The sequence below is a fragment of the Odocoileus virginianus genome, chromosome 3 (genome assembly GCF_023699985.2).
Source record: "Odocoileus virginianus isolate 20LAN1187 ecotype Illinois chromosome 3, Ovbor_1.2, whole genome shotgun sequence".
Classification (NCBI taxonomy): Eukaryota; Metazoa; Chordata; class Mammalia; order Artiodactyla; family Cervidae; genus Odocoileus; species Odocoileus virginianus.
Window position 1 is genome coordinate 37923773 of NC_069676.1, and position 24515 is coordinate 37948287.

Below are 24515 nucleotides of genomic sequence, written 5' to 3' on the forward strand. Positions count from 1 at the left end.
ATTCTCCTTCACAGGTACGTGGATTTGACTTCTGAGCTATAAAACAAAAAGGTGAGCAATTCAGATGAAAATTATTTATGGGCCTAGAGATATTTTAACCCACTCCAGTGTTCTTGCCTGGAGAATGCCAGGGACGGCGGAGCCTGGTGGGCTGCCGTCTATGGGGTCGCACAGAGTCGGACACGACTGAAGCGAGTTAGCAGCAGCAGCAGCAGCAAAGATATTTTAAGAACTTTATCAAAATATAAGAAATTTTTATTGCATTCCAACACAAATTTGTTTTAACTGACTGCCTGAATCATTAAAATAAAAAAAAAAAATTCCTAATATTCTGGCTTGGTCAGTGACAATTAAGTGTTTGGGGATTATTTCCACATGTTCTGCTGTGAGTCTTCCTGTTGGGGCAGATCTAAGGAAAGGAAGAGAGGCCAGTGCCAGTTCCAGTCTGACCTCAGACACTGAAGTCAGGGTGAATCAGGCCATTGGAAGTCTGATGGTCTTTCAAGGGACAAAAGATGGCTTTTTTCAACTCTACAAAACCTTCCTGGTGCACTGGGAAGACCCAGAGGAATCGGGTGGAGAGGGAGGTGGGAGGGGGGATTGGGATGGGGAATACATGTAACCATGGCTGATTCATGTCAGTGTATGACAAAACCCACTGAAATGTTGTGAAGTAATTAGCCTCCAACTAATAAAAATACATGAAAAAGAAAAAAAAAAAACCTCCAACAATGCAATAACAATGCAAGGACTTTCTTTATACCAGTGAAACAAATTTTATTTTCTTTCATAATTAATAAAAATACATACAACTATTTTATGCTGAAACATTAAGCAAATTGTTCATCCTCTCGGATATAAGGATGCTTTCTTGCAGACTTTTTCTTCCTTGTCTTTAAGAAGCAGGAATGTTTGCTATAGCACTGCAATTCAGAACATAGACAAGGTGAGCCACAGTGGGAAAGAGGCACAAAGTGATGCAGGCACAGACATGCACATTCTACCTCTTGCTTGGTTTAGAAGCAAGGGTGGAATAATTCATAGCCTCATCTGTGTCTAGAATTTTATTCTCACCTCTCATTCATTCAGTAACACATTCAAAGCTTCCACACATCTTTCTCACATTTGTTTTGTGCTTTTTCTTTCCATTTCAGACCTATTTCATTCCAGAACTTATTTTAATAACCATATGTGTACTATTAAAATAATACACTCACTTTTTTTGCTTCCTCAAAAATAATCTTTTATTAAAAAATTGCTAAACATGAAGAACTGTTGAATTCTTGGAAATGCCATCTTTACTCTACCACCCTCTTTAAACCCTCAAGTGCCCTTTGTAGTCAGAGTTGACATAAAGCTGAACCACTCGTTTCTACATCACATCTTATGCACACACCTTTGCTACATGTGATTCTACATACACATTCCTTAAGCTGCCTAGTCTTGTTCCTGACTTGCTCACACTTTTTCCTGTTTTTGAAGACGGAATATTCTTTTTCCTTCCTAAACACTGTCAATATTCCAAGGGCAAATCACTTCATTTCCCACATTTCTTCATCCAGTCCACAGTGACTCCCTTAGAATTCCTGGAATATTTAGTGTCTACCCTCTTTTGCTTCAATAAATACCATCTTACAAGTTTATTATAGTTGTAGAGTAGGAAACTATTATGTTCTCATTTGTCATTTAATTAAAATGTAAATGCAGAGTAAGTTTGAGATAAATTTTTTTCTGGATCTCTAGAGGAAAGTTGGCGTTATTGCTTAGAGCTTATTTTGATTGCTAAAACAACCAAATTAAGCTTGAAGATGGATGAGAAGAAAAGCAAAAGTAATTTTGAGGAACAACTACTTTTTCTTGTTTTATTGAGACAAAATTGACATATAACATTTGGTAAATTTAAGGTAGATTAGGTAGTGATATATATATATATATATATACACACATATATATATATAAATGATTACCACAATAAGGTTAGTTAACGTATGATCATTTTATATAATTTTGTTTGCTTTGTCTTATTTTTGCTTTTTTTATGGTGAGAACTTCTAAAATTTACTCTCTCAGTAACTTTCAAATATAAATATGTAAAATAGTATTCTTAACTATAGTCTACCATGCTATTCCCATGATCTTACTCATCTTATAACTAGAAGTTTATATTCTTTGACCTTGTTTACCCTTTTCCTCACATCCCACCTCCTCCAACTTTGCAAAACATCAATCTGTTTTCTATTTCTATAATTGTTTTTTTTTTTCACCTTTAAGTGAGATCATAAACTACATTTATGAAAGGGAAAAAAATCCTGCCAGTAAGGCAGAGAAAAAAATGTCATGAACCAAGATATTCTAAACCAGTGGCTCTCAAAAGCTATAGTGTAGATCAGACAGCTCGTTTGATCTCATCCCAGAGTTTCTGATTCAGCAGGTCTGCGTTGTTTCCCAAGAATCTCAATTTCTGACAATTTCCCAAGTCATGCTTCTGTTGATGGGCAAGGAACACATTTTGTGAACCACAAGTTCAGTTGATAGAGAAGATTTGGTAAAATAAATAAATAAATAAAGGTTTGTTATAAATCCCAAGGTGAGTTCACAGAAAGAAAGTAAGGCTCACCTTAATCTTGGATAATAGTAATAATAGAATGGTATTTGTAAAATATCTTAGTTTTTGTTTGCTGGTTGATTGGCTAATTTCATGACATATATTAGGGGGGTTTAGGGAGGATGTAGGTATATATAATTGGAAGGTAGCATGCATCAACCATGCTTTTAGGAGGTAAGAATTTGGTGTAGGAAAAATTACAATGATACTCAAATAAATAGAAGATAATGAGAGAATGTTTTCCAGGAGAGAACTATGCAGGGTACTGTATTACTGAAATTGATTTTGAAAAGTTAAATTCAACTTATTATTCAAAGTTTTAATATTTCCATGTCACACAGTGAGTTACTTTGTATTTTCATTGCTTTGTGATTATATCTAATGATTTGAAGTAGAATGCAAGTTTTCAGAATTTTTCCCATAGAGCTTATACACTTACAAATAATCAACATTAGCATTTTGGATGAATTTGTGTGTGGTTGTCTGAATAATGGAATTCAAAATGCATGAGAGAGAGAGAGAAAAAAATAGAGAGTGAACCCTTGGGGCAGAAAAATAAGAGAAAAAGGAAAAAAAAGACTTTAAGATCAGTAATATAGTGTATGAAAAATAAGTTGTTGCAATCACTGAGTTAAGTAAACAGTTATTAGATTAGGAATTCAACATGCTAGGCAAAAATCCTGGATCTACTTAAGATGGCCTCACAATGGAATTTTGCATAAATTATCTCTTCTGAATGACAGTAATAAATACACAAATTTAAAGTTTTACTAAAGGGCATGGAGTGTCAAGGGCTTCCCCAGTGGTGACTCAGCTGTGAAGAATCCTCCTGCAATGCAGAAGCTGCAGGAGCCGTGGGTTCTACCCCTGGGTGGAAACAATAATAATAATAATAATAATGATAATCAGACAAGAAAGCTTACTTTGGAATTTGAGTCAACCAATGCTTAGATAATCAATTCATTAAAAAGCAAGTGAGTGACTAAGCTTAAATTTGTGTTTAAGACTGATTGATAAAAATCCACTGCCTTTCTCACTACATATTGTAAAATAAAGTATGTAAAATTTCACTTGAGTGAGATACAGAAAATAGGCCTTAATCCACATAAAATTATGAAGTAGATGATTTGAACTGGACTGGCACCCCATTCAGTCATACTGCTATGTGATCACTGTGGTAAAATAAGCTCACTGGAACCTGCTATCAGTCTCATGAAGTCTCAAATATTCTCACAAACATGGATGTGAGTGGGAGAAAAGGAAGTTAAAATAGAACAAACCCTCTCGAACTGAGTCTCAAGTTGTTTACTTTTGTTCTTTTTCTTTCAGAGAAAGTCAGTGATTAAAAGTCAAAGAAATGTACAACTTTACCTCTAGGAGCACATTTTTTCTTATGGGATTCAGTGATATTCGGGAGATTCAGATCTTTCATGCTGTGCTCTTTTTGCTAATTTACCTGGCAGCCCTGCTTGGGAATCTTCTTATCATCACACTCACCACCAAGGATCATTGCCTCCACACACCAATGTACTTCTTCCTGAAGAACTTATCCTTTCTGGATGTTGGCCTCATTTCCATCCCTGTCCCCAAATCCATCATGAACTCTCTGACTAATGACAACACCATTTCATTCCTTGGATGTGTTTCACAGGTATTTTTCTTTTTCCTCTTAGCCACGACAGAAGTAGCGCTCCTCACAGTCATGTCCTATGACCGCTATATTGCCATCTGCCACCCACTCAGGTATGACATTATCATGAGCCATGGAGCCTGTGTGCAGATGGCTGCCTCTTCATGGCTCAGTGGAAGTCTCAATGCAATTTTGCACACAGCTCTTACCTTTTCCACACCCATGTGTGGATCTCCTGAAGTACATCAGTTCTTCTGTGATGTCCCACAACTGCTCTCTCTGGCTTGTTCATTTAACACTGGGGAATTAGTAGTCATTGGGCTCAGCCTAGTGCTAGATTTTGGCTGTTTTGTGTTTATTGATATATCTTACATTCACATCTTCTCCACTGTGCGAAGGATACCCTCCAGAGAAGGCAGATCCAAAGCTTTCTCCACATGCTTGCCACACCTCATTGTTGTGACTTTGTTTCTCTCTTCTGGGTACTTTGCCTACTTACGCCCATTACCCAAATCTCCATCACTTTTGGATTTGTTAATTTCGGTATTCTATACTATGGTGCCACCCACCATGAACCCCCTTATCTACAGCCTGAGAAATAAGGATATGAAGATGGCACTAAGGAAACTGAAAATAATTGGATATTTTCAATCAAATTAGAAGAATTAATTTCACATCCATCATGATCTTTTAATTCACTGACATAATTATCTGAGACATTGATGGCACATTCTGACAGTAATATTAAATGTGTAGAGTAAGATTATCATGGAAAATTTGGTTTTACTTATTGAAGTGGTACTAATAGGCATGATGCCTGTCCAGACCAAATGTATGACAAAACCAATAGGGTTCTAACTGAAATTGTAAAGATAAATTTTTGTAAAGCATTAATTGCTCAGACCAACTACGACATTGATTAAAAAGACAGTTTGCTTCAGTCACTCAGTCGTGTCCGACTCTTTGCAATCCCCCGGACTGCAGCACGCCAGGCTTCCCTGTCCATCTCCAACTCCGGGAGCTTGCTCAAACTCAGGCCCATCGAGTCAGTGATGCCATCCAACCATCTCATTGTCTGTCATCCCCTTTTCCTCCTGCCTTCAGTCTTTCCCAGCATCAGGGTCTTTCCCAATGAGTCAGTCTTTCGCATCAAGTGGCCAAAGTATTGGAGTTTCAGCTTCAGCATCAGTCCTTCCAATGATATATATATATATATATAATTTCAGGACCTTTAGGATTGACTGGTTTGATCTCCTTGCAGTCCAAGGGACTGTCAAGAGTCTTCTCCAACACTACAATTCAAAAGCATCAATTCTTCAGCACTCAGCTTTCTTTATAGTCTAACTCTCACATCCAAACATGACTACTGGAAAAACTATAGCTTTGACTAGTGGATCTTTGTTGGCAAAATAATGTCTCTGCTTTTTAATATGCTGTCTAGGTTGATCATAGCTTTTCTTCTAAGGAGCAGGCATCTTTTAATTTCATGGCTGCAGTCACCATCTGCAGTGATTTTGCCCCCCACCCCCTGCCAAATAAAGTCTCTCACTGTTCCACTGTTTCCCCATCTATTTGCCATGAAGTGATGGGACTGGATGCTATGATCTTAGTTTTCTGAATGTTGAATTTTAAGCCAACTATTTCACTCTTCTCTTTCACTTTCATCAAGAGACTCTAGTTTTTCTTCACTTTCTGCCATAAGGGTGGTATGATCTGCATATCTGAGATTATTGATCTTTCTCCTGGTAATGTTGATTCCAGCTTGTGTTTCATCCAGCCCAGGATTTCTCATGATGTACTCTGCATATAAGTTAAATAAGCAGGGTGACAACATACAGCCTTGACATATTCCTTTCCCAATTTGGAGTCAGTCTATTGTTCCATGTTCATTTCTAACTGTTGCTTCTTGACCTGCATATAGATTTCTCAGGAGGTAGGTCAGGTGGTCTGGTATTCCCATCTCTTTCAGAAATTTCCACAGCTTATTGTGATCCACACAGTCAAACTTTGGCATAGTCAATAAAGCAGAAATAGATGTTTTTCTGGAACTCTCTTGCCCTCATAATCAACAAAAGAGTAAAAAATGCAGTATTTTGGTGCAAACTCAAAAATACAAAATGATCTCAGTCTGTTACCAAGGCAAGCCATCCAACACAGTAATCCAATTCTATGCCCATACCACTGATGCTGATGAAGCTGAAGCTGATCAGTTCTATGAAGACATAGAAGACCTTCTAGAACTAACACCAAAAAAGGATGTTACATTCATCATTGGGGACTGGAATATAAAAGTAGGAAGTTAAGAGAGACCTGAAGTAACAGGCAAGTTTGGCCTTGGAGAACAAAATGAAGCAGGGTGAAACCTAACTGAATTCTGTCCAGAGAATGCACTGCTTATAGCAGATACCCATTTTCAACAACACAAGTGATGGCTTTACACATGGACATCACCAAATGGTCAACACCAAAATCAAATTGATTACATTTTCTGTCGCCAAAGATGGAGAAGTTGTATGTAGTCAGCAAAAATAAGACCTAGGGCTGACTGTGGCTCAGATCTTCACCTTCTCATAGTAAAATTCAGACTTAAACTAAAGAAAGCAGGGAAAACCACTAGGCCAGCCAGGTACAACTTAAATCAAATCTCCTATGCATGTGCAGTGGAGGTAATAAATAGATTCAAAGGAGTAGATCTAGTTAACAGTGTGCCTGAAGAACTGTGGACAGAGGTCCATAATATAGCACAGAAAGCAGCAAAACAAAATCATGCCAAAGAAAAACAAAAGCAAAAAGACAAAGTGGTTATCTGAGGAGGCTTCACGAACAGCTGAAGAAAGAGAAGTCAAAGCAACGGATAAAGGGAAAGGTACAATGAACTAAACACAGAGAACCAAAGAATAACGCAGAGAGACAAGAGGCTTTCATCAATGAACAGTGCATAAAAGGAGAATAAAACAACACAAGGGGAGACACTAGAGATCTCTTCAGAAAATTGGAAATATCAAGGGAACATTTCACCCAAAGATAGCCACAATAAAGGACAGAAACAGTAGAGACCTAGTTGACACTGAAGAGATCAGGAAGAGATGGAAAGAATACACAGAAGAACTGTACAAAAAACATCTTAATGAGCTGGGTTACTACAATGCTGTGATTAGTCACCCAGAGCCAGACATTCTGAAGTGCGAAGTCAAGTGGGCCTTAGGAAGCATTGCTGTTAATAACACTAGTGGATGTGATGGAATTCTAGTAGAGCTATTCAAAACCCTAAAGGATGATGTCATTAAGACATTGCATTCAACATGTCAGCCAATCTGGAAGACCCAGCAATGACCATAGGACTGGAAAAGGTTAATCCTCATCCCAGTTCCCAAGGAGGACAGTAATAAATAATGTGGTAACCATCAGGCGATTGCACTCATCTCTCATGCTAGTAAGGTCATATTTAAAATCTTGCACCCCAGGCTTCAGCATTATGTGAACCAAGAACTTTCAGATGTTCAAGCTGCATTTAGAAAAGGCAGAGGAACCAGAGATTAAATTGTCAACATTCACTGGATCATAGAGAAAGCTAGGGAATTCCAGAAAAACATCTACCTCTGTTTTATCAACTATGCTAAAGCCTCTGACTGTGTGGATCATAACAAACTGCAGAAAGCTCATAAAGAAATGAGAAAACCAGACCATCTTACTTGTCTCTAGATAAACCTGTATGCAGGTCAAGAAGCAACAGTGAGAACCTTGTGTGGAACAACTGATTGGTTCAAGATTGAGAAAGGAGTATGGCAGGGCTGTCTGCTGTCACCCATTTGTTTAACCTATATGCTGAGCACATCATGAGAAATGCCAGGCTAGATAAGTTACAAGCTGGAATTAAGATAGGCAGGAGAAACACCAACAACCTCAGATATGCTGATGATACCACTCTAACGGCAGAAAGCAAGAGGAACTAAAGAGCCTCTTGATGAGGGTGAAGGTGGAGAGTGAAAAAGCCAGCTTTAAAGTAAATATTAAAAAAACAAGATCATGGCATCTGGTCCCATTACTTCATGGCAAATAAAGAGGGAAAACATGGAAGTAGTGACAGATTTCCTCTTCCTAGGCTGTAAGATCACTGCAGATGGTGACTGAAGCCATGAAATCAGAAGACGATTGCTTCTTGGCAGGAAAGCTATAACAAACCTAGACAGTGTGTTGAAAAGCAGAGGCATTACTCTGCCAACCAAGGTCTATATAGTCAAGGCTATGTTCTTCCCAGTGGTCATTATCGTTGTGAGAGCTGGATCATAAAGAAAGTAGAATGCCAAAGAATTGATGCCTTTGAATTGTGGTGCTGGAGGAGACTTCTAAAAGTCCCTTGGACAGCGAGGAGATCAAATCAGTCAATCTTAAGGGAAATTAACCCTGAATACTCATTGGAAGGACTGGTGCTGAAGCTGAAGCTCCAGTATTTTGGTCATCTGATGAGAACTGTCAACTCATTGGAAAAGACCCTAATGCTGGAAAAGATTGAGGGCAGAAAGATAAGGGGGCATCAGATGTTGAGATGGCTGTCTGGCATCACTGATGCAATGGACTTGAACTTGGGTGGACTTTGGGAGATGGTGAGGGACAGGGAGGCTTGGTATGCTGCAGTCCATGGTGTCACAAAGAGTCTGACACAACTGGGTGACTGAACAACAATGATAATGAAAACATTAATTGCTCAGACCAACTTAAGATATTGATTAAAAATGCAGTGGAAAAATAAAAAAAATATTTTTAAGAAAATTAATTATAGTTATCTAAATCATGACAATAAGTTATATGTGCAAGAATAATCAGACAAAACAAACAGATTAGGAAAGAGAAATTTATTAAATTTCAGAACTGCTTAAACTGATCAAAATTTATCAAAAATTAACCAGAAAACATTATTTAAAAGAGTCATGAAAAAGGCCACGAAAAGTAGCCTTTACATACGTTTAACTGACAAGTGAACTCATATACAGCATATATAAAATATTTCTAAAAAATACAAGGAAAAGACTGACAAAACAACTAAAAGGGTCAAATGATTTGAAGAATCGTCTTAAAAATCACTGCAGATGGTGATTGCAGCCATGAGATTAAAAGATGCTTACTCCTTGGAAAGTAAGTTATGATCAACCTAGACAGCATATTAAAAGCAGAGACATTAGTTTGTCAACAAATGTCCATCTAGTTAAGGCTATGGTTTTTCCAGTAGTCATGTATGGATGTGAGAGTAGGACTATAAAGAAAGCTGAGCACGAAGAATTGATGCTTTTGAACTGTGGTGTTGGAGAAGATTCTTGAGAGTCCCTTGGACTGCAAAGAGATCCAACCAGTCCATCCTAAAGGAGATCAGTCAGTCCTGGGTGTTCATTGGAAGGACTGATGTTGAAGCTGAAACTCCAATACTTTGGCCATCTGATGTGAAGAGATGACACATTTGAAAGACCCTGATGCTGGGAAAGATTGAGGGCAGGAAGATAAGGGGACGACAGAGGATGAGATGGTTGGATGGCATCACCGACTCAATGGACATGGGTTTGGGTGGACTCTGGGAGTTGGTGATGGACAGGGAGGCCTGGCATGCTGTGGTTCATGGAGTAACAGCTATTGCTGCTAAGTCACTTCAGTCGTGTCCAACTCTGTGCAACCACATAATCAGCAGCCCACTAGGCTCCTCCATCCATGGGATTCTCCAGGCAAGAGTACTGGAGTGGGGTGCCATTGCCTTCTCCGTATGTGATTATACTTAACTACTAATAATACTATGTTTCTAATAATCATTCCCTATACTTGCTCTTCCTGAGGAAATAACTTATTTAACTCTACATCTCATCAGTTTAACCTAGGACTTGAAAATTTATATGTATTAATTTTTATGCCTTAAAATTATTAAATCAATAAGTGGATCAAGTATTATACACTCAATTTTTTTTTTTACTGTTTTCATGTTTGTTTGATTTATTTTTGTTACTCAACTGAAAGTAAAGTTCTTATAATTAAAATATCTTCCCTGCAGCCAGGTAACATAAAGTTTAATGTGTTTGTGCTTGAATAACTTTGATTTACTTTGATTTTTACCATTGCTATTATCATGTATAAAACTTGATGTACTATGTTCATGAATGTACATTCTCTGACCATGCTATATAATCTCCTTAAAGTGAAATATTGGTTCCATTCATTAGTTTTTCTTACCAAAGAGAATACCCAGAAGATGGCTAACAAGTTAACATTGAAAATATATAGAGAGATCATGAAGGTATATTTTCTTATTTGCCTCTTCATGTTATGCTATATCTCTCTCTAGTTAGATTAAAATTACCCATGTGGATCTGAGGAAGATGTGTAGCTGAATGGCACTATGTTCTATTCCCTGGAGAAGATAGCCTATTGTATCACTGAAGCTATTGACAAAGATGAGAAAGTTTTTCTGGAGGCCGACAAGAAATAGATTGCCAGACTAACACAGATTTCAAGATACAAAATGAAACTGTGTAGCTATGAGAATCTATAAACTACAATAACTCAAATTGTTATTTTAAGATTAATGTTCTTATAAACATGAAATAAATAGTGAATAAATCAGTAAAAGTATGTCTGGCAAGTTTGCTCATATTAGAACCCTTCAGAGCACGACACCTTGTCAAGTCAATTGGCATTATGACTCTGAATTTTTATCACTTATTTCTTAGGATAAAGAGCATATCATGAAATTAACTATGCTTGTTTTTTTTTTTTCTTCTTTTTTTTTTTTGCGTTTATGTTACTCAAACGTGTAAACTGATACCACTTGATTCAAGCCAGGTTATTTCTCCTCATGATGGCTCTCTATCTCCATTTGAACACATAGTTGTAAACTAATTGTCAAATTGTTATTTCACAAGGGGGATAAACAGGGACACTTGATAGAGATCATATTAAATCTGTTGATTGCTATGGGTAGTATGGCCATTTTAACAAGACTTATTCTAATCCAAGAGCGTGGGATATCTTTTGGCTTCTTTGAATTATTTTTTATTTTCTTTAACAATGTTTTATAGTTTCAGTGTATATCTTTCACCTTCCTTACTAGGTTTATTCCTAGTTTGTTTTTGCTTTTTATGAGCCAATTTTAAATGGGACTTTTAAAAAACAAATTCTCTCTCTGATACTTTATTGTTAAAGAAATGTAACATATTTCTGTGTATGACTCTTATATCCAACACACATATATGCACATATATTCACAAACACTTTTGATTATTTTAAGCAAACTTTTTACAGCTAGTTATGAGCAAAGCTTTATGATTTATATAAATATTAATATTTTTGAAAATACTATTATATATAAAGACAATCCCTTACTGGATAGATACATAGAGCATTATGACACCATCATATGAAACATCAGTCTAGGTTTTAAATTTAGAATAGCTCTGGAGAGGAAAATCTGGAGAAATCTGTCATACATCAGAAAATTATTACTGACAACATTGAAAGACTTTCAGTTTATGTTTCAACATAGCTCAGAATAATATGCATTTTAAAGCATGAGTCAACATTTAAATATGCATAACTCACTTCCTATACATGACATTATAAGTTACATTCTAATAAAAATAATTGGCATTATTTCTACATAATCAAGTAAGTTACAACAAAATAAGTATTTATGGAATTGTAACTGAGATCTATCCTGTGGTCTAGAACTGTGCTTCCTAATACAGCCGGCACAACACACATGAGGCTACAAAGCACTTGATACTGAATTGACATGTACTATAAATGTAAATACACACAGAATTTTAAAGGCTAAATATGAAATACAGATAATATTTACTATATATTTTTGCATGCATTCTACACTGGAATGATAATATTCAACTTATAGTTGTTTAAAAATTAATTTGAAATGCTAAATTTACTTGTTTATTTTTTCTAAGAGGCTGGAAGAAAATTTGGAATTACATATGCATTTTGTATGATGGACTATTGGACAGCAGTGGCAGAAGCAGAAAGAAAGATAATGCTCTTATCTTTGAAAAGGCCACCATCTATTATTACATTTTGTGCATAAATTTTTATAATACAGTATTGCAAACATAATGTTGATTTTCTTAAACATCTACTCTCAATAAAAAATATATTTTATTTCACAGTGTATACTCATCAATATACTTAATTTGTTAAAAGAGAAAACTATTTTTAAAAAGGAGAAATCTATTTGGCATAAACAAAAACAGAAATTTAAAAGAATGTAAACTATTAAATGGGTGCTGAGTTTGGGGGAAGATGTATATACAACATGAAATACAAGCCCTTTTTCATATCTCAGTTCAGTTGACTAAGGTAAGCAAAATTCAGCTCTTTCTAATAAGTTTAAAATAGAAAGAAAAGCATTAAAAACATAAAGAGAGACTATAAAAATGGGAAGAAAAGGATAAAATAGAGCTAACAAAAAAGAAGTAAGAGAATGAGATAAGAATGGATGGAGAGAAAAGGGGAGCACAAATATAAACATTGAGTTTTAAGTTTAGTATTTATATTTGTTCTCCCCTTTTGTTTTACACTGTTGGGAGAGAAAACTGGTACAGCCACTGTGGAGAATTCCTTAAAAAACTAGGGAATAGAACTGCCATACAACCCAGTAATCCCACTGCTATGCATAGATCCCAAGGAAACCGAGAATTGAAAGAGACGAATGTACCCCAAAGTTCATTGCAGCACTATTTACAATAGCTAGGACAGGGAAGCAACCTAGATGAATAGGTAAGGAAGTGTGGTACAGAGACACAGTGGAATATTACTCAACCAAAAAAAGGAACACATTTGAGTCAGTTCTAATGAGGTGGATGAACCTGGAGCCTATTTGTCAGAAAGAGAAAGACAAATACTGTATATTAATGCATATATATGAAATTTAGAAAGGCAATACCGATGATCCTACATGCACAGCAACAAAAAAGGCACAGACATAAAGAACTGACTTTCAGACTCAGTGGGAGAAGGTGAGGGTGGAATCATTTCAGAGAATAGCACTGAAACATGTGTATTACCATATGCAAACTAGATGACCACTGTGAATTTGATGCATGAAGCAGGGCACACAGTCAATGCTCTGGGAAAACCCAGAGGGACAGGGTGGGGAGAGAGGTGGGAGAAGGGTTCAGGATGGGAGGGACACGTATACCTGTGGCTGATTCGTGTTATGTATGCAAAAATCATCCCAATATTTTAATTATCCTCCAATTAAAATAAATAAATTAATTATATATATATATATATATATATATATATAAATACCCTAAGAAAAGGCATCTATGAAAATAGTAAATGATATTTAGAGAATTAAAAATATTTAAGTTAAACAAAAGTAGGGATGATAAAATAAAACAAAATTTCTCATGGTTGGCTGGAAAAAAAAATAAACTGTTTTTGCTAAAGTTTCATTTTAATCAGAAATGTATAGTAAGTGACGCATCATTTGCTATTGCAATCCATTAGATTCTTCTTTGTGACTGATTCTTGATTATTGCTACTTAATAATTTTCTATTTTTAATGAATATATTTAAACAGAAGTTTTTAAAAATTCTTTTTTACTCTATGTTTCTAACAGAAGAAAAAGCATTTTGATAAAATAAAATTACATTTTCTTCATAACTTCTAGAATAAAATTATAAAATACAATGCTAGGAAACAAAACATGGTGTGTAAATTTTGGAGAAATAATATAATCATGTAAAGAAATTGTGATGATATTAACAAAAGAAATGAAACCATAAGAATAACTCAAACAGAATCTTTTGATATGAAATTAATGATGGAATGCATTCAATACACATTGTGCTTCCTAGACAGTCCTTAACTTCACACAAAAAATATAAAACTCATCGGATATAGATTGCAGAATATGTGCATTTGGTGTATCTATAGCAGGAGAGATGGCAAATATGGTATCTATTAAGATCTAGCTCTCAATAAATGATTTCACTTACTTTATTTAATGTATGTACCATACAATTTAAAGTCAGCAGGATACTTATACATTTAGTAACAATTTACCACCCAGTATTTTGCCTAAGGCTGCCTTCATATCCTTGTTCCTCAGACTATAGATGAGAGGGTTCAGGCTGGGAGGTAATACAGAGTATAATACAGACATGAAGAGATTCAGTGATGATGCAGACTTAGAATTAGTCCCTAAATAATTGGCAATACCAGAAAAGAGAAACAATATCACTACAGTGAGGTGTGGTACACAGGTAGAAAAAGTTTTGAACCTGCCTTGGGCAGATTGAATCTTCAAGACAGCTGAAAAAATGTAAACATAAGAGGCAATCAGGAAAAGAAAGCATACAAAAGCAAAAGTAAAGCTAGCAATGACAAATGCATATTCTAGAATTTGCTCTCCTGAACAAGCAAGTGTGAGCACTGAAGGAATGTCACAGAAGAACTGATGCACTATATAGGGCCCACAGAAATGCACAGAGAATGTACCTGCAACATGAATGGATCCATAGACACACCCACTAGCCCACGCTGCTGTCACCATCTGCAGACAGGTGCCTCTATTCATGACTGTCTCATAGTACAGAGGATGGCAGATGGCAGCATAGCGGTCATAAGACATCACTATAAGGAGGGCATACTCTGTGCCAGCCAAAAAAATGAAAAGAAAAATTTGTGAGGCACATCCCAGGAAAGAGATGGAATGGCTTTTGGTCAGAGTGTTTATGATGGATTTGGGCACAGTGACAGAGATGTAGCAGATATCAATCAAGGACAAATTCTTTAGGAAGAAATACATGGGTGACTGGAGACGCCAGTCAGTGGTGGTGAGAATAATAATGAGGAGGTTCCCCATCAGTGCTGTCAGGTAAATCAGGAAAGAAGAATGGAACATAGAGTCCTTGTAGCACCTGGTTATCAGTGAATCCCATGAGCAAAAATTCTGTTACGATGGTAGCGTTGGTTAATTTCTCAGTCATGCTGATTCTTATTTGTAAAAATAAAGATTATACTAGTAATTAGTTCATTTAGATATTGTAACATTCATCTTTACTTAACTTTTGATAAGGCTTGATCCTTAGTGAGGCATAGCTCATCAGAATAACTCTGAAAATATATCATATAGATTTCCCATCTTATAATATTAACAGGTAGAAATAAGATTGATATTAAGGAGAGCTTAGAAGAGGTGGAAAGTGAAATGAAATGCTGCTGTTGTCTACTTGTCTACAGAACAGAAGAATTTTATATTTCATGTTTCAGGTATATAGCAGACAGATGTAAATCCTTTAGAACATATCTGTCTGTCAAGCAGCTAACACACTTTGCAGTTTTCTCAACAACTGATGCAAGTTTCTTTCATAGATGCAGATGACAATATTGCAACATCTTCCTGAGGTCAGAAGAAGAAAAGCACTTGAATAATATACCCTTCAAATGTATCAAAATTAATAGAGACTTTTCTTCCCATTCATTAGACTTGCTAATCAGACATGGAATAAAAAGAGAATATCCCAATAACCATGGTGTGATGTGGTCCATTTTTCTCTTCCATTTTGCATGTGTTCCTTTAAATGTGTAAGGAAAGGATAGTCATTGGTATCTGTTATCAAAAAACACTTTTATTCAAGAATAGCTGCCTGCTTCATGACCAAGGTGCTTAATTAGCTGTACAATTTGTGTATGACTGCTGTTTTAAGCTTTACCTTCAGCCTCTGCCATTGGTTTAAGTTTAGTGATCTTACTTTTCACATGAGGTTACAGTTATATAATTGTGGTAGGAATTAACTAAGAGAAATGACCGAGGATTCTAATGAGAGATAGCATTTATTCCCCAAGGGATCAGAAGACAACCTTAAACCTAGAAATTAAGATTTAGGACCACTAGGGCTTAGGACCACTTAAAAGGGTAATTTACTTACAATTACTGGTTTTCTGTTGTAAGAATATAACAACTTTATGAATACATTCAAGTTGTGTTTTCTATTTATTAATGTATTACAACATAAATATTTCTGTGTAAAATAGAATATTTGAATTCAAATACTGAAAATGTTTTTTTATTTTCATTTGGTCATGGTTTTTTCATTTTTTTGACACTATTATATATTCAAATGTTATTTATGTAATATACCAAGCGATGTAATAGACAATTTAAAGTAAAACTTGCCTAACTACCACATTTCTTCCCAGGGACTGTGGAAGGTACAAGAGTGGAAGTCTTTCCTCCAATTTTAAGTAGCTCTGTTTCTGGTTTTATTCATATAACAATGTTCAACTAAGCTGAAAATTCTGATTGGTTTACATTCACTCTTAGAGTTTACAAATAAACCATGATTTCACAACATTCTCAGGACAGTCACACAAAATAACACATTCTACTATTATTCCAAGAAGTGTAAAGTATCTGTACTTAACAAGAGGTTGCACAAATCTTATAATTTGATTCTGAGCATTATTTTTTATCTTGTTTATTAAATTTTTATTAGTGAGCTTCAGAGTTGACCCATCAGATGAATGTCAAATCATTATGGTCAGTAGTCATTCAGGAATTAAGAATGTTTAAAGATGATAATGAGAATATTTTCATACAAGTCCTGGTACAGAAAAGAACCTCAGTAGGAATGCTTTCTTTAGTCAGAAATAAATTACAATGAGACAATACTGCAAAGATTCTGGACATGCCAATTTTTTTCTTTTTCTCTCTTAAATTCCTCCTTCATTCTTGTTTTCCTTTTAGTTTTTCTTTATTTCTTTCAACTTTTTTTTAGTCTCTTCTTCTCCATTTTAAATATAGATTTATTTTTTCTTCCATTAGTGCTACTTGACATTCTGTTTCTCAAACTGATGAAATAAAATTTGTACTTAAGCCAGGAGAAGAAAAATTAAACATAAAATTTTCTCCCTAATGTGCAATCTGTATCTGCACTATACATTAACCTGAGCTCCTCAAAGAGGGGAGTATCTTGGTCATCCTTAGACATCAGTTTTCCCCCTTTTTTTCTGACACTAGCAAGGTAATTACTTATAAGGATAGTGCTCTTCCTCAGCTTTGCCAGGGTTTTTTCTGACTTGCTGCTCACTTAGTATGTGCTTGTGTGCGTGTGTGCTAAGTCACTTCAGTTGTGTCCAATTCTTTGCAACCCTATGGACTGTGGCCCAGCTGGCTCCTCTGTCCATGGGATTCTCCAGGCAAGAATACTGGAGTGAGTTGCCATGCCTTCCTCCAGGGGATCTTTCCAACCCAGGGATTGAACCTGCGTCTCCTGCAGCTCTTGCATTTCAGGCAGATTCTTTACTGTTGAGCCACTGGGGAAGTCCTTGGATGTGCTTAGCTGCACTATTTGTTCCTGGTGAACTTTATGTGAAATATCCGTATGTCCTTTTATATGATCCTTTGTCTCAAAAATCTATGTGACTGTGTCTTCAACTTCTGATGGATGGGATGCTTCTCAGAACTATCTGAGAGTTTCTCTGCTGGGTTATAATCCTTAGCTGACTGGAATAAATTTCCTTTTTCCTTCTTAACTTGATTATTAACTGAATTTTTTGACTTTTTTTTTTTTGTACAGTCAGCAGAATATCAGAATACTCACCAGAGGATACTTGGAGTCTACCCTGAACCAGTGCTTGGTACTAGCATGGCCCTTTGGGCCCCACCCACTTACTGGTATTCCTTAGGTGCTTTGGTGATTTCACCTGCTATCCGGACATCACTGCTTTAGATGACACCTGGATTTTACTTGAACTGTTTTACTTGTTAGTTGGATGCCTAAGATATATTGTACTGCTATATTTCAAAGTAGAGATCTAGGGAGAGCTTTGGAGTGAACTGGCTTAGCTCACCTTTTAAAATTTTGGTTTAAATTGAAAAGATTATGTATATATGATCTGAACAAACCCTTTGCTAGTAAAATGAGAGACCAAGCCTACCCATCTCTGACAAAAAAGGGCACTTGCTCATTTTGGCCATAAGGTGTTGTCAGATAACTATGAACCTAGTAGAAATGTTGGTGCATCAGTCCTGCGAGATCCCACTACAATCATTAAGTAAATTCTGCTCACTGGGGTGGGGTACAATAATACTGATAAACTAGTGGCCCAAGCACCCATAGCAGTTTATGCTGGAGCCAGAAACTGAGACTTATGCGAGAGTCAAACAGATCCAAGGGTAACTCCTTGGGGAGCTAAACTTACAAGCAGCATATATTCTATATATCACACTGCACTGAGAAAATTCATATCTGATCTGGTCATATCTGAATCAGGCTACCAAATTGATAAAGAGAAACTTCACCTCAAAGGCTGAACAGTTCCCAGATGGGTAGTCACTCACTTAAACCCAACTGGCTTTATGTACATTTAAAATGAAGTTTTGGAATAGGGGTGACAGTGGCCTCGTAGAATGAGTTTGGGATTGTCCTTTCCTCTGAAGCCATTTGCAGTTCTTTGAGAAGGATAGGTATTAGCTCTTCTCTAAATGTTTGACAGGCTTTGCTGTGAAGCCAATACGTGCAATCACGTATCCTAACTCTTAAATGGACAGGATGAAACTCTTTTGACATTCCAAAACTGTAGAGAAAGGTGGTTTAATAAAACATCTTTTTTTTTCAAAATTATGACTTTGAGAGAACAAAAAAACTCCTGGGAAAAATCTGACATTTTAACTTCCATCATATCTTTGAAATGCAAACACAGTCTACATCACCTGAAAATGCAACCCTGGTTCAATTAATGAGACCTAAAACAGAAAGCAAGAAGGGAAAAGAGGCCTTTTTAAACTCAGGCAGAAACAGAGATCTCTGTGTCCATTAGGATGAATACACATCTGTGTGTACATTATAACTATAATATATATTCCTACTTTCAGATGGTGTTATCAAAATTAATTGTAAATGACTTAAAAGTAAGCACATACAAATAAAATATTTCTAAAATAACTTCAACTAGCCCAATTTTTTAAGGAGGATCTAGGACTAAACTTTAATGAATAAAAATAAATTTAAATTGATGGTTTAATTAACATCAACTAGTCATCAACTTTATAACATACTTTTCTTGTATCTAGGTTAACTGAAAGTTAATAAGCACATGTTATCTGTGCTAAAATTTCCCAACAAGAAAATTAACTTGGTATCATGATATTTTTATAAATTTATGAAGTAGAGATAAGTGGGATAAAATCTTCTGGGTAAGATTTTTAAAGAAAGTTATATTTTATGGTATGTCTTCCTACAAATACTATCTCCAGATTTTTAGAAATTTGAAGCATTGGAGTTCAGCTATATTAGGTTAAGTAATGGAAATTTTTTGAATGTAGAGATTATATTTAATAAAATACTAAAGCATCAACTTATATGCAGAGTAGTTCATGAGAAATGCTGAGCTGGATGAAGCACAAGCTTGAAAAAAGATTGCCGGGAGAAGTATCAATAATCTCAGATATGCAGATGACACCACCCATATGGCAGGGAGTGAAGAAGAGCTAAAGAGTCTCTTGATGAAAGTGAAAGAGGACAGTGAAAAAGTTGGCTTAAAGCTCAACATTCAGAAAACTAAGATCATGGCATCTGGTCCCATCACTTCATGGCAAATAGATGGGGAAGCAATGGAAACAGTGACAGATTTGATTTTTGGGGCTGCAAAATCACTGCAGATGGTGACTGCAGCCATGAAATTAAAAGACACTTGCTCCTTGGAAGAAAAGTTATGACCAACCCAGACAGCATATTAAAAAGCAGACACATTACTTTGCTAACAATAGTCTGCCTATTCAAAGCTATGGTTTTTCCAGTAGTCAGGTATGGATGTGAGAGCTTACATATTGTGTTTCTGTGGCAATAATGTAAGTTTAAAAGATGATACAGAAAATAAAGCATTCAATAAGTAAATGATACAGTGATTATTTTACCCTAATGGTTGTGATATTCATATTAGAGATACTTCTATTATTAATGTTTTAAATATTTCTTAAAATTTTATTTAATATATAATAGCTCTTAAGAAGTGTCATTTTTCAGGTGACATATCCTTTATGGGAAATTTAATTTAATTTAATTTTATTTTATTTAGCCACCTTATAAATATTTCCTCTTTAGTAAGGGTGGTAGGGGCTTCTCAGGTGGCTCAGTGTTAAAAGAATCTGCCTGCCAATTCAGGAGACACAGAAAACACAGTATATGCTGGCTTGATACCTTAGTCAAGAAGATCCCCTAAAGAAGGAAATGGCAACCCACTCCAGAATCCCATGGACAGAGGAGTCTGGCAAGCTACAGTCCATGGGGTTTTAAGAGTTGGACATGACTGAGTGACTAGGCACACATATTATTTTTTTTGTTATTAATTCTTCCTAAATGAGAAAACTGATTACAATATACAATATTGTTTGGAGCTTGTCTACTTGCAAGCGTCTCTCTTAAGTGCATGATGAAGAACAGTAGAGTAGGTTGGATAACTTTTAATTCTACAAAATATGGGCCAAATTTGGGGGAACCAGAAACTACCTTAAGATCCTGAATTTCCTAAATAGATTATTCAATCTTTAAAAAGGAATATCCACTTAATTGTAGATTAGGGAAACACACTACAATGTAGGAGGGCTAGAAAGAGTGTCCAATACTAAGGGAATTTTAAAATATAAAATCTCCTATGAACATATAATAACAAAAAGTCCTCTGAATCCTGGCATCAAACATCCTTCAGGATACTTAATTGCAAAGTTAAAACAATCAACAGTACACTGTATATATTATACTCTATTTTTGTACAGAAAATATTCTAAATTTCTATTTATTTTGTATGTCTTCTGCCCACACCCAGCCACAAAGAATATCCAGATTTTTCTAAGTAAGCACTGCATTTATGTACAAAAAATCACTTTATTGTTTACCTATACAAGCAAAGGAAAATATAGGTAGATGATAAAATTGAAGCATTGCAATTTCTAAATATTTACTTTCTTTTATAGCTTTGAATTTTTAGACATGTGACATAATTCATTCTTAGATGTAAAATAAAATAGCATGAATTAAATGCCATGACCTTATAATCATATGGAGTATGTAAAATTGTAACTCAGCAAAGTTTGAGTAAAAGGTGCCTGATGATTGGAAGAACTTGAGTTACAGAACCTTGAGTTTTTTCAGTGAGTTCAGGGAGGGCCTCTGCCATAGGAGGGTGATGTCTTAGGGGAGATCTTAAAAGAAAAGCAGCATACTCTGATTGCTGAAGGGAGAGCCCCGTGGAGTGAGTAACATCCTTCATGACAAGTAGGGGGAAATTCATGTTGAGTGTATGGTGATAAGACAATCTAGTAATGCTTCAACTTTGACAAAAGAAGGAACAAGAAAATAAGACAGAACTGGACCATGCAATATTTCTAGATCAGGATGAGTAGTCTTTATGTTCTTAAAACAGAAAAATACTCTTACCTGTTTTAGAAACAAAAGAAACATGTTCTTATTAACACTGTCAAATGTCCATTCTGATTGTGTCATGTGGGTATCATTGGATGTTGTCTTGAGGGGAAGGGTCAGATCCTTGTGGGGAATAACACTGGTATCTAAATATGCACAATATGTAGCTCAAATTCTGATATTGTCTAAGGAAATGAAAATATATTGATATATTTGAAAAGAATTTGGTAGAAAAAATGAGAATTTTGATGGATTGGCTATGAATAGTGATGGATTAGGGGATGGCAGTGAAAATCCAAATGTGCCAGACTTTCCACCTTAAATAACAAGGAACCATTACTTGATATAGTTGTGGGTTTTTTCCCATGAAAATAATGGAATGAAGTAGACTTCAGTTTTCTGTATTTAATTTCAGAATTCAAACCTCTTTCATAAGGAAACAGTCAGTGAGCAGATAGATCAGATAGATATTTTACACAGAATTCAGTACAATAGTATTTGGAAGGAATACACAAATACAGATTTAATATTCAAAATATAAATTGCAATATTTATTTCAGTATATTCATAACATAGAGAAAAGTACAACCAGAAAAAATATTTATAAACAATTTCCTAAATGAGGAAGTTGCTTAAATACTTATAAAAATTACCTTTATATACATTGTCATTTTAATTCACAGAACTACATGTATTGATAAGTGTTAGAGAACAAACTATAAATAAACACTATTCTCTCTATAAAATATTTAATTCCTTTGCATCTTGTGAAATTTTATCAAATACCTTTCTAGTTTTATAATCTAAATAAATACTATTTTACTTTCATTTTAACTTTTTCTTGTGGGTTTGCATTTTGTTTTATGTTTATACTGCTTTATAAAGATCACCAGCAGGAAAAATTCTAAAATATATGATAATAAGTTTTAATGTACCCTGCCAAAAAGAAATGTGGTACTTATCACATACAAAGTTTGCCCTTTTCCAGTTTTGGAAAGTAAGGTCAAAATGTGACAAAAATATAAAAACAAGATGAAGATGAATAAATGAGACAGGCAAACTTATCTGTGTATCTTTAATTGTAGTTGGAGTAGATAACAGACTTTTTCCTTTTGGAATGACTCAAAATCACCCACAGTTCCTGGCTTGACCTTGATAAAAACAAAGAAAAATAAATAAAATAGTCAGTTTTGGGATAAGCAGTGTGACAAAAGTTTGAAGACTTCGATATATTTTCTGTCAAAGAACTGGTCGGAAGATCACTACCAGTAACAGAATAAGAAAAAGTCTTTGTCCATTTGTGAGGATGTAAGAGAATGCCACACCAAAAATGCTGCTTTGGCATAATGACTGTTTTGAGCTGAAAGCACTTGAGAAATAGCAGATTCAGAAAGGGCTTTATGGTTTTTCCTTTCTACCTATAATCAAGACATAACATTTCCTTTTGGAAGCTGCCCACTCTGATGCAGGAAAAGAATAGCATTCTTATCACTGAAAGCTGGGCTTTGACAACAAAATGAACCTGTAAAACAAATCTAGTAAAATACATTTTATTGTTCTTTAGTTTCTCCATGAATTTCTTAGTCACACTCCCATGACTTCATGCTCCTAGCCCAGGAATCTTCGTCTTGTCACATCCACAAAACTTACCATTATTTGATTAAAAAAAAATTACATAAACTTCTGGGTTTAATGACTTCTGGTTTCTGTTTTCTTAAAGAAAAATGACTAATATAATGGTTGTAAATTCAATTTTTAGGCCTTTAGCCTGGGGCATAGCCTCTCACTAGCTTTAGGAAGAGGTAGGGGATAAGCCAGTATATAAAACTTTTTGCTAGGAAATACATGCCTCCAAGTATACATCTTGGTAAGAGATTACTGTGACACACAAATAACAGATATCTCAGTAAGTTATTTCAGTGTTTTTCTGTGTGTGGGACAATGCAAAAAGGTGGGTTTATTAAAACACTTCCTGAGATATACATCTAACTAAGGAGCATGCTATGTCAAAACATGAAATGACTCATCTTTATTTTCGTTCTAAATTCCTCTTATTGTGCAATGTCATCAGCAACTTCAGTAGCTAATGATTTAACCCTTCTAAAATTGCATAATGAGCAACATTATTTGTTTTGTTTTATGTTTCTTTTCTTTAAAAGATACCGATGTGCTGGTAAAAAATTAAAACAGTGTATCTGCTTCTACCCCATGAATCTGTCCTGCTAGTTTAATACATAGGCTTAACCACAGAACCTCAAAGTTTAAAATATCCTTTTTCTTACCCTGAAGAATGGCATACAGAAATACCTGTGTGAAGATACAAAATGTTTCCCTGTTATTGTGAAAATTAGAGTCCCTTGGACTGCAAGTAGATCAAACTAGTTAATCTTAAAGGAAATCAGCCCTGAATATTCATTAGATGAACTGATGCTGAAGCTGAAGCTCTGATACTTTGGTCACCTGGTGTGAAGAGCTGTCTCATTGGGAAAGACCCTGATGCTGGGAAAGATTGAAGGCAAAAGGAGAAGATGATGACAGAGGATGAGATGTTTATGCACCAAGTCCAAGTTCACTCTGCTTGCCTCACGAGAAGCCAATGAATCCGAGAGACAAGGTGTTGAGGCAAGGAAGAGACTTTAATCAAGGAGCCAGCAGACCGGTTAGATGGCAGACTAGCACCTCAAAATAACCATCTTATTGGGGTCTGGATGCCAGGTTATTTTATAGACCAGGGAGAAAGAAGCAATGAGGAACTAAAGCCAAAACGCAGAACAGAGAGGGAGATGCTGTGGGAAAGTAAAGTGAAAGGGTCTTCAGTCTTTCAAAACATCTCCAAGGGAATGTCCAGCCTTCAGAAGGGGT

General features: G+C 35.5%; 2 protein-coding genes across 2 annotated transcripts; one reads left to right on the plus strand and one right to left on the minus strand.

Moving 5' to 3' along the window:
* The first annotated feature begins 3962 nt into the window (after nucleotides 1–3962).
* LOC110151061 (olfactory receptor 14A16-like) lies at nucleotides 3963–7263 on the plus strand. The gene is made up of 2 exons (XM_070459012.1): nucleotides 3963–4864; nucleotides 7233–7263. The coding sequence occupies exons 1-2, from the start codon at nucleotides 3963–3965 to the stop codon at nucleotides 7261–7263; spliced, it is 933 nt and encodes a 310-aa protein (XP_070315113.1).
* A 7006-nt stretch (nucleotides 7264–14269) lies between these two features.
* Nucleotides 14270–15218, minus strand: LOC139032244 (olfactory receptor 14A16-like). The gene is given in 2 exon segments (XM_070459016.1): nucleotides 14270–15118; nucleotides 15120–15218. Coding segments are annotated over 2 exon segments (948 nt in total).
* Nucleotides 15219–24515: the final 9297 nt, after the last annotated feature.